This window comes from Rhea pennata, chromosome 2 (assembly GCF_028389875.1).
Source record: "Rhea pennata isolate bPtePen1 chromosome 2, bPtePen1.pri, whole genome shotgun sequence".
Classification (NCBI taxonomy): domain Eukaryota; kingdom Metazoa; phylum Chordata; class Aves; order Rheiformes; family Rheidae; genus Rhea; species Rhea pennata.
Window position 1 is genome coordinate 72,713,411 of NC_084664.1, and position 14,481 is coordinate 72,727,891.

The 14,481-nt window shown below is 35.5% G+C and overlaps 1 protein-coding gene across 1 annotated transcript in view; it reads right to left on the reverse strand.

Moving 5' to 3' along the window:
* LOC134136209 (dynein axonemal heavy chain 5-like) overlaps positions 1–14,481 on the reverse strand; it is a 162,285-nt gene that overhangs the window by 63,738 nt on the left and 84,066 nt on the right. The window contains exons 51-59 of the mRNA XM_062567962.1: positions 14,301–14,468; positions 11,342–11,548; positions 9,978–10,307; positions 8,422–8,628; positions 8,092–8,334; positions 7,085–7,239; positions 4,046–4,710; positions 2,491–2,771; positions 1,949–2,164 (exon numbers count right to left, since the gene is read on the reverse strand). Coding sequence (XP_062423946.1) covers positions 1,949–2,164; positions 2,491–2,771; positions 4,046–4,710; positions 7,085–7,239; positions 8,092–8,334; positions 8,422–8,628; positions 9,978–10,307; positions 11,342–11,548; positions 14,301–14,468 — 2,472 coding nt within the window. The remainder of the gene's footprint in view (positions 1–1,948; positions 2,165–2,490; positions 2,772–4,045; positions 4,711–7,084; positions 7,240–8,091; positions 8,335–8,421; positions 8,629–9,977; positions 10,308–11,341; positions 11,549–14,300; positions 14,469–14,481) is intronic.

Genomic DNA, 14,481 nt, shown 5'->3' on the forward strand with positions numbered 1-14,481 from the left:
AATTCATCTCCTTTAGCAATGTAAAGACTGGAAGAGCTTACACAGATTAAAAATGGCAGAGGTATTAAGCATCTTCCCTTTATTGGCAATGTATTAATATCTTTCTTACAACAGAACTAAAAATTACCCTCCATTTCACAGCGTTAAGCAATACACTTCCTTTCAGGAGGTACATAGCAGAAAGGGCTATCTTGCATCTGACTGATTCCTAGCTACTATAATAAAGACAGCAGTTATATTATTCCTAAAATCAGATAAAATGATAATTTCACTCTGAGTATTTGATAAAATATGTAGCTATGGATAAACATTTTGATTTTTTGTTCTGCTCAGAATTATGAGCTGGCAAGTTGGCAAGGATGAAGCAAAGACCAATCAGCAATGGCCTAAACCTTCGTTCAAGAGCTTGAAAAACTTCAGTTCACGTATTTCCTTCTAAATAATGAATTTTAAACACAAGAAGCTACTCTACCCACTGATCTTCCTTGCCTTACAGAATTAGGAAATACTAGAAATCTCACAAAAAGGTAAGCAGTGTAGTCTACTCAGAATTTGAGACATGATGAACTTTCCTTTCTTATATACTGTACTCTAGAAACAGGAAATGAGACAGAATGAAAGCATGTGAAGTACTCCAAGTGACAGAAGTATTCTAGTGTTTTTCATCACATTTATCAGCATCACTTATGGCAAGAACTCAGTCAATCCCACAGAGGTTGTTCTAACTTCTCTGAGTAGTTAAATGTGCTGCAAACTACCAGTAGGAATGCATACACTATTAATAGATGCTGGAAACCTCATTAGAAATATACTTGAGTAAGGAGTGCACAATTAATCTCTGTTATCTAATGATAAACTCATTTCTTCTTTCTGTTTAGTTAAGATAGCACTTGGAAAAGTGGCCAGATTGACAGCTGCAGGAAGGTCTGCAGAGGCAGTGCAAGTTTCCTCATGCTGCCTTGTCAATATGTTTCACAGGGAGAACTGGCTCCTGGGAATATTGAGAATTATGGTTGCAAGTCTCATCTACACAACAAAAACAACCCATTAAAATAGGCAATGGCAAAACATGCAGGTGAAGAAGATTCAATCATCAGTGTAACACAGTATGAACAGAGTATGTTCCACAACACTGTGGAAATCAATACTTTTGCTGAACCCTGCTTGGTTTTCTAGATTTCAAATTGGAGCCATGATTCTGCCATCCCAGGGCCCAGTCTGGCTCCTCTTCTGGTCTAGCTACCTGTGACATCTTTTGTCTCTTCCCAGCAGAGAAATTCCCCTTGTCTGACAGTCCAGTTAATCTTGTTGTAAATGTGACAAGTTTCTGCCTTGACAGAAATAAAACCTGTATTTTTTTTTTTAATTTTTCCTAGAGCTGAGACTGAATTTCTTAGTTCATTCCCCTTCCATACTTCCCTAGTTTATAGCAAACCTAAAAAGTTACTCAAACATTTTGGTGTATTTCCCTTACAGGATGCTCAATTTCTGTATTTCCTCCTAGCTTCTGATCAAGCAGCTCTGGAAATAGAGTTCTGGAACAACTTATATGCAAACAGGCTTGGTAGCATTGGAGATGGTGAGCAGGATTTTATGAGCCATTTAAAAAATCAACAGTGAGTCCTTTTAAGGCAAATCCTATTCAGTAGCAAGAACTACTGGAACAAAAACAGGATTAAGCTTCTCAGGATTTGTTCTAGTACTTCACAATACTTTTATTAGCCATACAAACTGAGCAGCCCAGGAGAAAGAATACTGAAATAATGAACTATGAAAATGGAGAGGAATACAGTTGTGTAAGGTGCATGGAACTACAGGTACAAAAATAATCTCCTTTAAACTATCAGTGAATTTCTCTTCCTATGGATGAAACATAAAATACGAGGACACTTTCACGGGCTCTGTAAAAATGGTTATAGAAGTAATAATGCCACTATTAACTGCTTACCTTCTGGAAAGTAAGCAACATGCTAAGAAATCCTGAATTATTCATTAGCTTCAGAGCCTCAGTCCATGATGGCTTCACACATGGACGTTCCTGGTCAGGTGTTACTGAGTCTATTTTTCTTTGGAATAAAAGTAGCACACAATCCATAATCCGCATTATCAAGTGAGGAGGTTTACCCAGTTTGCGAACAGTTGCAATATCAGAAGGTTTTATCGTCTAAAAAATTAGAGAACAAAATCATGCATTTATTTAAGCCATCACTTGATGATAGACAAAACTGTTTTGCTTAGGGCCTACATAGGTACAACTGCTGCAGGCCACGCAGTACAGAAAGCCCTTAAAGGTAGTACCACTAACTGCTTTATTACCTTACAGTAGAGGAGGTTCTACCCATCTTAGATCTCCAGTACCTGTCTCTTCATCTTTTCTCTACAATGATTGATAGGTCAATCCTAGTCCTTTCAATATTTTTTCAAGTCAGAAGTACAAGCACGATATTCCACAAATAACAATCGTTAATTATATGCATGTTTATTTCTGACCTGCAGGGCTGCCTCAGCTTCTTCCATTGCAGGTCTTGCAGCTTCGAGCTTCTCCTCTGCTACTGCTTTATCAATGGCAATGTCATCTACAATGGCCTGAGCTTTGTCTTTCACCTTTTGCACTTGTATTTTCACCTTTTCAGCAGCTTGGGCTTTCACAGTCACTTCCAATAAAACTTCATCAGCTTTTTTTGAAGCTACAGCCAAATCTTTCTCCTTCATCATCAACTCTTTGGAGAGCTGATTTACTGAAATCTCAGCTTCCATCAGTTTTGTGAGACCTGTGTAGAACAAATTTCATTTTAGCAATAGGAAGACATGAGAGAGAAACCTCAGTATAGTAATCTGGATACCTAACATAAGTCATTTAAATTCATATTTAGGAATCCCAGTGAGTGATCTGATTTGTTCAATATGAAATAAAGCATGGGTAACATTTATTTCCTATTTAATGTAATTACTATTTTTTATGGGTAAGAAGTCTTTCTTCTTGGGTCACTTGTTTATATTTTTATATAAAGAGAAGGACACTAAGTAATGCATACATATGTACACACACACACACATTGAAAAGCATTAGTATTGTGAATGGCATTCTTAAGAAGTCTGTGAGTAACATTAAAAATCCATGAGACCATAAGAAGTAGTAGATTGTTCCTAAAATCCACAGAACAGAGAACAGGAACCTGGCATCCTGAGCAACGTAAGACAGCTGAAAAGAAGAGGACACTATGCTGAGTTTCTAAATGCAACATTACATGAAGATCCAGATGAAATGGAACCAAAGATTCTTAAGCAATGCAATGCTGCACTATTTTTATTAAACAATGAGAAAATCATCTAGAAAAGATATAAGTACAAAAATCCTTACTAAAAAAACTATGCATGTAAATCAAATAAATCTTTTTAACTCTCGAAGCAATCATGAATGTTCCTTCTAGGCAGCCAGATACACTCTGCCTATGGAGATATGTGTACATAGCACAGTCCTGCAACTGCTATAGCAAGAGAGTAAATAGTTTAACTGTACAGTCACCTCTAAACACTATCCAGTTTCAGAAACTGTTTGATTGGCGACTGCATAGGATCTTCTGCAACATAAAGACTATTTCAGAAATTTTATATTTGGCATATAACTATTTCTTCAAAAAAATTCTTCAAGTGATTGAATTTGAACATTTACTTACTTTCCCTCAGTTTTCATTTCAGTATGTTTAAGTGGGGAAACTAGGTTCTCAGTAGTTCGTTGGCATATATACATGTAGAAACAGGAGTTTCAGTTATTTTAACTGCTAATTAATACCAGCTGGCTAATAAATACTAAATAAAAAATAAATCTGCAAACTGCAACATTCATGAAGTCAGTTAAAACAAAACCACTACATATGTAGTACATACAATCAATATAACTGAAAACACATGCCAGCTTGTTTTCAAGTGAAAGTGAAGTCACAATTTAAACGTATTAAATCTCTATGTACCTAAGAATCTGTATTTTTACATTCTTTTACTCAGATTCTTCTTACTTTTTTTTAAGAAAAAAAATTTACATTACCTGTTCTCATGCGTTCACACAAACTTCCAACATTGGCAAACTTCTCTTTGTAAATGGTTTTGTAGCTTCCAATGAAGGACAAGTAAGATTTTGGAGTCACAAATGTTCGGCGCCGGTATCGTTCAAAGTATTCAATACATTTTTCAGCTACAATATCTTGAAATGTTCCCATAGTGTTAACAACACTTTGTTTCACTTCATCTGTGCATTCAATACTGTAGGAAACTAAAAAATGCTGTGCAACTGCTACAAGAGCATCTTTAGGCCAGTGCCGGAACCAGTCCATTGTACAGCCCGAAATCAGACCTGGAAATTTTAGTGCACGAGTTCTGAATTTTTCCCCAACAGGAGAAAAACAAAGGACTACATGCAGGTTATTGCGAACTCGAGTAAGAAAGTAATCATAAAGGTTTTCACCAGTGGGAGTACGCCTTGGGTACTCCTTCTTCATTGTTGGTATCAGGTCTTGTATGATTTCGCCTATTTCCTCTCGTGCAAAAAGATTTGAAACCTCACCTGAAGCCAAAATACTGTTCACGTACTCAAGAAAAGACTCATCTCTGATTTCATTGTCTGTGAATATAAAGGCAATGCCCTTTCCTTTCTGCCCAGCCGTGCGATACAAAATTTTCAGATCATCCAAAAGGTTATTGGTGGCATACGTTCTGTGAGAGAAAAGCATTAGAGATAGACAGAAGAAAAAGTATGGATCATTTTAGGAAATATCTATTATCTGGCTCAATTTCATTTAGGCAAGAAAAAAAAACTGAAATGAAATCAATCCACTATCTCCCGGCTTTATTTTAAAGTTGGGGTTTTCTTTTCTTAAACATTGTACCAAAGTGAATAATCGGTGCCATAAATTATGGGAAGTGAGCTAAAATCAATAGAATATCATGTTGCAAAAAGCTGGTAAGGGTAATATCTAAGGGAAGTGATGCTGATTTGCTTCACTACAGTTTATGTACTTAAGCTCTTTACTAAAACTGAAGGTTAGTATAGCTGACTTACATTGGCAAGTAGGTTCTATTGACTGTAACTGTTATATAGCCATTGTCTGTAATAAGATTGATTTTCTTTTGGAGATACTGACAGTAGCATAAAGGAAATCATTATGAGATAGACAATAATACCCAAAGTTTGAGGTTTATATTGCGCTATTTGGTTTAACTGCATTCAAGCCCCAGAAAGGATATGTTTGAACATTATCACTTAGGCTTACAAACACTGCTGAGACTGGAGACAATTGGTTCATGCATTCCACCACTTACAGCTGATGCATACAAGTATGGTTTAGACAAAGTCCATGCAAATTCTACTGGTTTTATATTATGCAATATCTAATGAAGTAAACTAAAGTAAATAAAATAGCATATTTTCCCATTATGTCCTTAACCAATGAAAACTGAAACTAGCTTTTTTCCAAGAGTCTCTTCAAAGAAACAGTAAATATTTGTAATATAGAGATAACCAATTCTTCAGTGTTTTAAAATACTGTTTCAAAATTACATGCGTCATACAGAAAGTGTCTCCTGGTTCTCTTACAGCTCCAAAACTGCTTTACAACACCCTAATGCAACCACTGCAGAGCCCATAAAATAAGCTAACTGTTCAGTCTGCATATGTCAACTACTGTTATTACAGTAATTTGTGGTATACTGATAAGAACATAAGGTCTCTACTGAGTCAGGTCAGTAGTCCACCTAGCTCAACACTCTTTAACACTAGCAATGGGAAATTCTCCTTAAAAAGAATATGTGAGCCAGCATCCAATCCTCACTGCCCATTCCTTTCCTCCCCCCTTCCATTTTCATAATTCTAGCAAGAATGCTAGAAGTTATATCCCTTTTATCCTTTCAGTATCCATTTAGTAACCTGCTGATACTGTCTTCTTTGACAGCCTTCTATGGCAAGTTACAGATGATAACTCACTTGGTAAATAAATATTTCCATTTATTGGTTTTCAGCTCACTTCTAGTTAGTTTCAATAAATGAACCTTTCCTACATGGCTGAAATATTTCTTTGTCTCATTAATGCATTTTGAATCCTGTAGGTATAGTGGCTCTATGCTGTTTCTCTGCTCTTTTTTGCTTTCCCTCCCTTTTCTTTTCTTACTATTCCTTCTTCTGTATCCAAAGCACAGGGAGAGGCCTTGATTTGTCGTTCTTTTCCTTTCCCTTCAGCAGAAACTTCATTACCTTGTTAGAAGATCTGGTGTGTCTTTCTAAGGAAGATTTCTCAGTGTATTGTGTTGTTTGCACAGTGAAATACACAGTGCTAACCCTCAATGCTTACTCCTATAAACTCTATGCCAAAAGGAAAAGAGGTGAAAGGCAATAGTTACTCCCAGTGTAATTAGGTTTCACATATAACTCCTTCCAAACAATTAGGTTGCAATGCTGACAAGGCCTTTGAGAGATCTCTTCCAGTCCTCTTATCAGGAATGACAAGGACAGGTTCAAAACAACATCCAGAAATAAAGATGCAGAAAACAAGCAATATAGTTTGCTATTCTTCCTCTACCCCTCTTCTCCCCTACCCTCCCTCTGAAAAGAAAATGAGGAAACATAATTTAAAATATAGGGTTCTAATTAAAAAAAGAAAACTCCTAACTAACTTCTACAAATTCCTGCACTATCCATTAAGTCACTCATAGCAACTGTAATAATATAGTCTGGGTGCATGAGTATCTATAACAATAGCTACTCTTTCCCCCTGATTATTCCATGTTATCTTTAGTGCAGAACAATATTTTAGTGGGATTTCACAAGTATGCATTGAAGATTTAAATGCTGAGGGAAAAAAAGATTTCTTATCAATATCATTTACTGAATACATATTGTAACATGTATTAAAACAAAGACACAGGATCTGCCATCTACAAACTGTGCATTTGCACATGTCCTTTTGGTTGAAAAATGTAGTTTTAAATGGGGAATACAATGTCTGACAGGTTTGAATTTCTTTAAGTTAACTGTGAGCTGTTCATTTCTGTGATAAATTAAAAGCAAATGTCTATGTACAATGTATTGTATTACCTTGTTAAAGTAATCTGAAAGCTTTCATATCCAGCAATATACGATGCTAGTCTGGTCAGACTCTGTTTGCCAGATCCACCTACACCCACCAACAATGCATTTCCTTGTGGGGTACGAATAATCCGTGATATTTTAACCAAATGGATGAGTGCATCCTAAGTATTGAGGGAAAAAAAGCATAAGACATAAAAATAATATAACATATCTTTATGCAGAAGCATATTACAGAGAACTGTCATCTCTAGAGCTTTTGCGAAAGGCTCAGACCTGTCCTCATCAAAAATAACAAATGATTTCCCCCTGACTTCAGCAAAACTAGCCTAGGAGAGTGTTAATCCACTTCCTTTCTACTTTTTCTCCAAACCCCTGAGAGGCATGCCTTCAGCTCTTCTGAGTAAAAACACTACATATGACATTGCTTCTTATGAGCATTCCTCTTAGGGAATCAAAGAAAAGGTAGAAAGGAACTAGATTAATGTCTTTCCCCAAGTTTTTAGTAAAGCTATTTACAATCTTTCTAAATAGCAGGCTGCCTAAAGTACAATATAGGTAAACCATAGATTTTTCTTACTCGACCATAGTATTTATGTTACAGAAATAATTAATCTGAAATGCACTAAAAATCTACCAGAGCACCTCATCTAAAGCTGAAGAAAACATTAAGCATCAAAAGACTTCTGAAAAATAGGTTACGTCCACAGATGCAAGGTGACATTCACAGTGTGTTGTGTGGAAACAAATGAGTTGTGCTTTGGGTTAGGCAAGGCAGGAGAAAGAAAAGATGGGGAACTGTAAAGAAATGGAATAATTCAGGGAGCAAAGACAGCCTAGATTCAAAAGCATTGCTTTATACAGTTTATTTTAAGACCAGTTCACTCTGGATACTGGGCTAGCCATTTTAAGCTAGCTCCACAGATAATCTTGAGGAAAAACAGAAAGATCCATGTAGCATTAAATGCAAAGAGACCACACACTTTTTGTATTGACAGAATTATGGACATTAATACCTTGAAAAACACTAAATCCATCTTTGATCCTCTGATGGTTTCATTGTACTGCTGCACGAAAATCTGTAATCTCTCAGCTAAACAATCCAAAGATGGGACAGGCTCATAAATTTTAGGAGCCTTCAACTCTGCATCATCAGGTTCATCTTCAGTAGCTTCTGGAACACCACGCAAAAAATCCACAAAGTATAATTCTGTGGAATCATCTTCGAACAAATTTTGACCATGCTCTGCAGCAGTAATCTACCAAAATACATGAAAAACTGGTTTCAATAGTGAAACATTTCATTGGCCTTTTTTTTGTGTGACCATTGAACGCTATTTGCTTACCTTTTTCATTGTATCTTCAAACCAGTATTTATCACTTTGGTTGCTGAACCTGTCTGCAATAACACGTCTGCATTCATGTTGGAACAAGGCTATCAAAACACTAGTGTTCTGGCAGACTTCAGAAGTAACTGTAAGTACTCCTTGCCAAATACGACTGAGGTCTCGTAAATTGAAGGTGTAATGAAATTTAGCTGGAGTTGGTAACATCTACAAAAGAATATCGTAATACTTATTCAAATGACTGCTAAATAAAAATATTGCCTACCTAATATTAAATGAATACTGCATTTTTTTCATCAAGTTCAAAATGAATATTGCACTAAAGCAGAAATACATGCTTGGCATTTAAAAGGCAAAGATAAAAATGAATAAATGACAGCAGCAACGACCAGTTCTTTAATTTCACATAGACTTCACTGAAGTTTCTTTGAATCTTTGAAGTCCTAGGAACATGGAGTGAAGGGTAGGCAAGACATGTCTGTTAGTAATGGCATTAAAGGATGCACTAAAAACGCCACCAGCGCTTAACCCATTGCTTCTCTCCTACTCTTTTTTCCAATTCACTTCTGTCATACTTTTTTTATCCTTTCCAAGAACACTTGTGTTGTTCAAGAGCAGAGGGAAAAGGAGATGAGGAAAAGCAAAGAAAGAAGAGAAAAATAAGGGACAAGGATTTGAAACAGTGAACAATTTAGCAAAAGCTACAGTTTCTCTAAAGCTAGTTAGTAATAAGAGCCATTTTTGTTGAATATACTGGTCAGCAGTCAAATAATTTAACTACTGCTCTCTTTATTTCTCTGTATAAGCAAGGTTTATGTCTACAGATGAGCTGTTTGGGAAATTCTGACCAACTTTTTCTGTTAGAAAACATCATTTATTAAATCCTATTTGTTCCCTGTCTATCCTTATCTTTCTACCACCTGTCCATACTTTCTTCATTAACAGATCAAATTTGACATGAATTCTTATACTATTTTTTTTTACTTTTAATGTTTCAAATTGTCAGAATGTTTCATTCTACCATTTTGTAATCAATCTGACTTTCTATTTTGAAGAAATTTCTGCTTATGATTTACAATTAAATGTTTTTACAACCCGTTTAAATAGAAGAGATAATATGTAGAATTTACTAAATGCAACATTTCATTTGTTCTGAACTGATTCCCAAATACACACCTGATTTGATTTCTTTGCCATATTCTTGATTTTTAAATTTTCTCCCAATCGCAAACATTTTCATAGAATATTCATATCTAGTTTTTAATGTATGGTTTCTTGTGTCCTTGACATTTTCTAAACCAGAAGACTTCGAGATGTTTCTATTAGCTACACTTATTAGCTACAGAAGCCACTGAGTATGACTACACTTTTGGTCAGCTAACTCACTCAAATGCTGGTAGCAACAAATCCCAGACAGAGGCATCAGCCAGCACTTTACACAGGTCACAGCTTCACAATCTGAAGTTTGTATATATGTGACAGCAGAAAAGACCTGGGTCTTCTTGCTTTAACATGGTGCAGATGCTTCAAAAACTACATAATAGAGATAATTTTACCTTTGTTTTTGTTGTTTGCCAAATCTTTCGAGTTGTAGGTACTAATGCTGACGCCAGCTTACATATTTCTTCAGAGAAACCTCTTTGTTCACAGAAATAGCCTTCAGCTACTGTTTGAAATATTTTGTCAATAGAGGAACTGGAAGGCAATGTGCAATTATAGATGGTGAAGTGTCGTTTCAGGCGCTGTGGAATATCATTCTGACCCCCACCAGGATGAATCATAGCAGCTATGAACTGGATGTCAACCACATTTGTAAATTCTCCTGGTTTTTCCAAATTGTAGAAACCTTTCTGTTCCATCAGCTGCCTTACAATCTCATTGGTGATCTAGTTATCCAAAAAAAAGAAACCGTATAGTTAGGTATTTGGGGATTTTCAACTTAAAAAAAAAAAAAAAAAAAAAAAAAAAAGACGACGACAAAGAAAAAGAAGAAAAAAATAAAACTCCAATATAATAAATTAGTAGACACCAAGAAAGACACCTCCTATCTTTTTTATGTTGAGTGTTCTTCTGGACACTTTAGCAATTTATAAAGCCATGCCACATGACACCAACAGCTCTGAAGCCGTGGTTGGACGGCTGCACCTAAACTTTATGTGCTAATCAGATATGGGGCCAGGCATTCAACTAGGTTTCCACAACATGAATCTAAGAAAAATCAGCACTTCAAAATTAGACTTAATCAGACTGTATATTCAAACTGATGCAGGCACTTAGATGAATGACAATGAATGGTTAGCTTAGCACAAAGTATAGTCACATATTCACTTACATAGAGGCAATGAGAGAACAGGATTACAGAGCTAGATGGAAGAGGAGAAAAATGACCTTTTCTCAACAGTAATTAAAAAAAAATTAAGTTAGACTTTCAGAGAATATAGGTCTATAATGTATTCATTTGTCAACACTTCAATATCAGACAGTCCATTGGTCTTTGATGTCTGAACTGTGATGTTAGTTTCTAACAAACAATAATTGTACTTTAAAGTCCAGAGTAGAAAGTAAAGTGAAAAAAAAAAATTGATTGCTCCTTGAAGTAGCATGTTTCCTTTCCTATGCTGGTTCTTAATACAGTGAGTTCATAAATTCTGCAAGCTCTGCATGCCACTGAAATGAAAGGTTTAAAAGGTATAACGATTGTACCAAATGGCTCGATGCTAACTGTGATCATTTGGGGTTCACAGCTTACCACTTATGAAAAACTGTCTAGGGGAAATTGCCTTTAGTAGACATCCAAGAACCAGTCCATATTATGCTTTTTTCCCCCTTAAACATTCCTATTTTTGCAAACCACGTCAGCATTTCCATCACCAACAATGGTAAGACCACCAACTCCCCAATGTTAGCACTTCCCTTTTACCTGGTCACCCCATTGATTAATCAAAGGCATGCTGATGTCATCAATAAACACAGTCATTTTCTTCCCTGCTGGAGGACCATATGTGGTGCCCATTCTTTTATCTATGTAACTTTCTATGCTCCTTTGGACCGTATTTGGCAGAGTTGCAGAGGAGAAGTTTAGACATTTTGTCAAATGAACATCAGGATTGTACTTGGTTGTGTAACCCTGTAAGATAAACCAATTCCAAGTGAAGTGCACCAGTAACTCCAGATGAATTCAACGGAAAGGAGACATAGGTGCTTAGAATCCCTGCAAACTTAGACATCTACAAAATCTCAGTCCTACTATTAACTTTAAAATATCATCTGAAATTCAAACAAATTCTTAATGCTTTGTATAGCTTAAAAGTATTAAAATATATAAACTTTCAAGAGACTTCGCTAAGTGTTGCAACAAGTAGATATATGATGACTCAGGATGCAAATAAGCTTTATGTTAGCAATAGTTTCTTCTTCTAAAGGCAAGCTGTTAATGATGATCTATTACAGCAGTCTGCAAGGAACAAATGAAAACCCAGATCCTTTTTCACAGTTACACTATTGCACCATGCCTTAAACAAGAGCAGTGTAAAAGAATATTTATGTAAAATTAAACCCAAATACATCAAATTTACTGGTATTCATCTTTTCTTAATATTGAAAGGAATCTTTGTTAGGTTTCAAAAGCTCATAATATTCCCACAGTGGCTGCCAATGCCCTAAAATAAGACAAGGAGTTCCACTTTTTGTACTTAGTGATATGTTCATAATAGCACCACATGAAAAAAAATATGCAACTCTGGAGTCATGTCAAAGCGCATATATATATATATATATATATATACATATATGTATATAAAGTATGGGAAATACTGAAAAATATTTTGTTTAGAAAGGATCCTGGTATATAAAAAATAGTATTAAAATTCCAAGTTTCCAACAATTGTTCTCTTTAAATATTCAATTCACCTGCAATGATGAAAGGAGAATATTTTGATGAATAGTGTTAAATTGTTGAGTTTGCTGACTATATCAATGCTATGATCTCAGTTTAAGAGAAGAAACACATTTTTTCTGAAGCATAACAAAAATGACAGTCTATGCCTGCTATGTATACACAACAGGTATGGTGTTTGTTGCACACTCTTGACAGCTTGTTCATTGGTGCATTTTACCGATCAGTGCTCTTAAGGTTCTAACAGTTTGTATAAAACTATGAAAACACAAACATTCAAAAAAATACTTGCATTTTATTAATTATAGTATTTCTGAATCATTACACATTGACAGTAACATTCTGTATATAAATGTGAAATATCTTCAAAATACAAGGGGTTATTTGATGTGTTATTTTTTGTTAGTTAAATGTCAGATTCTATATGCAATTTTCCACTCTATCACACAATTTTCACATTAAATACTGTTCTTTGCTTTCATGAACAGCATACTACAAATAGCAAACTAAAGGTCTTAAATAACACTCTATTATAAATTCTTTGATATATATTGATAACTTACTCAGACCTGAAGTGTTCTATATTACAGCCTTTTTACTTTTTCATGAAAGCAGTTGCATACATTTGGAAATTTCTTTTCCATAATAAAGCAATACTCTATAGAAACTGAAAGCAGGAGAACAGTTGTAGAGGCAGTTAACTTTCACTCTTAACCTTAGATAAGAGCAAATAGCTACTGGCACTTTTTGAAACTATGATCCCCTGTGTAAGGAACATGTTCTGCTCTATAGCATAGAAGTAGGGTGAGCCACTCCTAAGACTGAGCTCCAATTATTTCTAGAGACAAGAATAGCAGCAGAAGGCTGGAGGTTGCCCATATCTGGCCAAAACCCAGTATATAGAATATCAAGACCACCACCTTCTTCACCCCACCTCTTCACTCTGCTAAAATAGTTCTCCAGTTGCTGCCAGGAACAGAAGCTGACATTACACTGGCATGCATGTTGGCATCAACAGCTGAGCTGAAAAGCTAGCATTAACTGCTGCTGGCATTGGTACAATTCACTTTATTTCAGGGCTCAAAAAGCACATCCCTGGGTGACACAAAACAGCTCCAGATTTAAAAATGCCAAAGGTCAACTGAGGCCAGTAGCTTTCAATCATTTTCAATTTCTAGATCTCTACAAATCCTCTGACAGAAGTACTAAGGCCTGTATGGAAAATTCAGCTCTTCCAACAGTAAATAGTTACTCAGCTATCTTTCACAGAAGAAAGCCTACAGATTCCCCTGGAAGTTAAAGACATCATGTTGCAGTCCACTACACAAACATTTGTCAAATAAGGGATGCCAAGCATGGGATGATGTTTGGATTTGTTCAGCCTTTTGGTTTTTGATTCTTCTGTAGTAAATTATTAATCTTTATATATATATACTATAAGATTAACTGGACCTATTTAATAATATGGAAAAATGGTACTTTCATAGCAATACTGCCAGTATTTTTTTCTACAGAAAGAACAATGCATAATTCTCAGTGATGGAATCAAGGCAACACATAATAAACACTAAATTTACCTTCTGAAAAATTACCCTCAGTTAAGAAGTTTTTTATTTCTGTACAGTTTCACTTGTGCAAGTTTGGCAAGTTTGGCTTTGGGTTGTGTCTATGAAACAAGGGTGTACAGAGCCAAGGTGGCATAAGCCACCATTGACAAAGCATGGGGAAATATGAAATGCTCCAACAAACAGTATTTTCTTACTTAGCAAGAAGTTTAAAAGAACCACCAGAGATATTTATAATATATTGTTTTATTTATAGGCATTGGGAGTACTGGCAAAATGCCTCAGTGGGAATATGCTATTATGTAATATAAGGAAAAATCAAATTACTTGCTCACTTCAATTTAACATTGTGCCAATGACAATTATTTTTATTGCAACGTCATCTTACAAAGATACTAGATGTTCTTCCTTCTACCTACCTTAATCATAACTGTTTTTGCTGTTCCCTGTTCTCCAATCAGCAAAACAGCTTTTCCTTGCTTCATGATGGTGTGCATTAGAAAGTCTGTTCGGACACTGTCTACATTTGGAACTAGAATAGAAGTATATTCTGGCACTGAATCTTTAGGGTAAAAATATTCTGGGACCTGTGTAAGATAG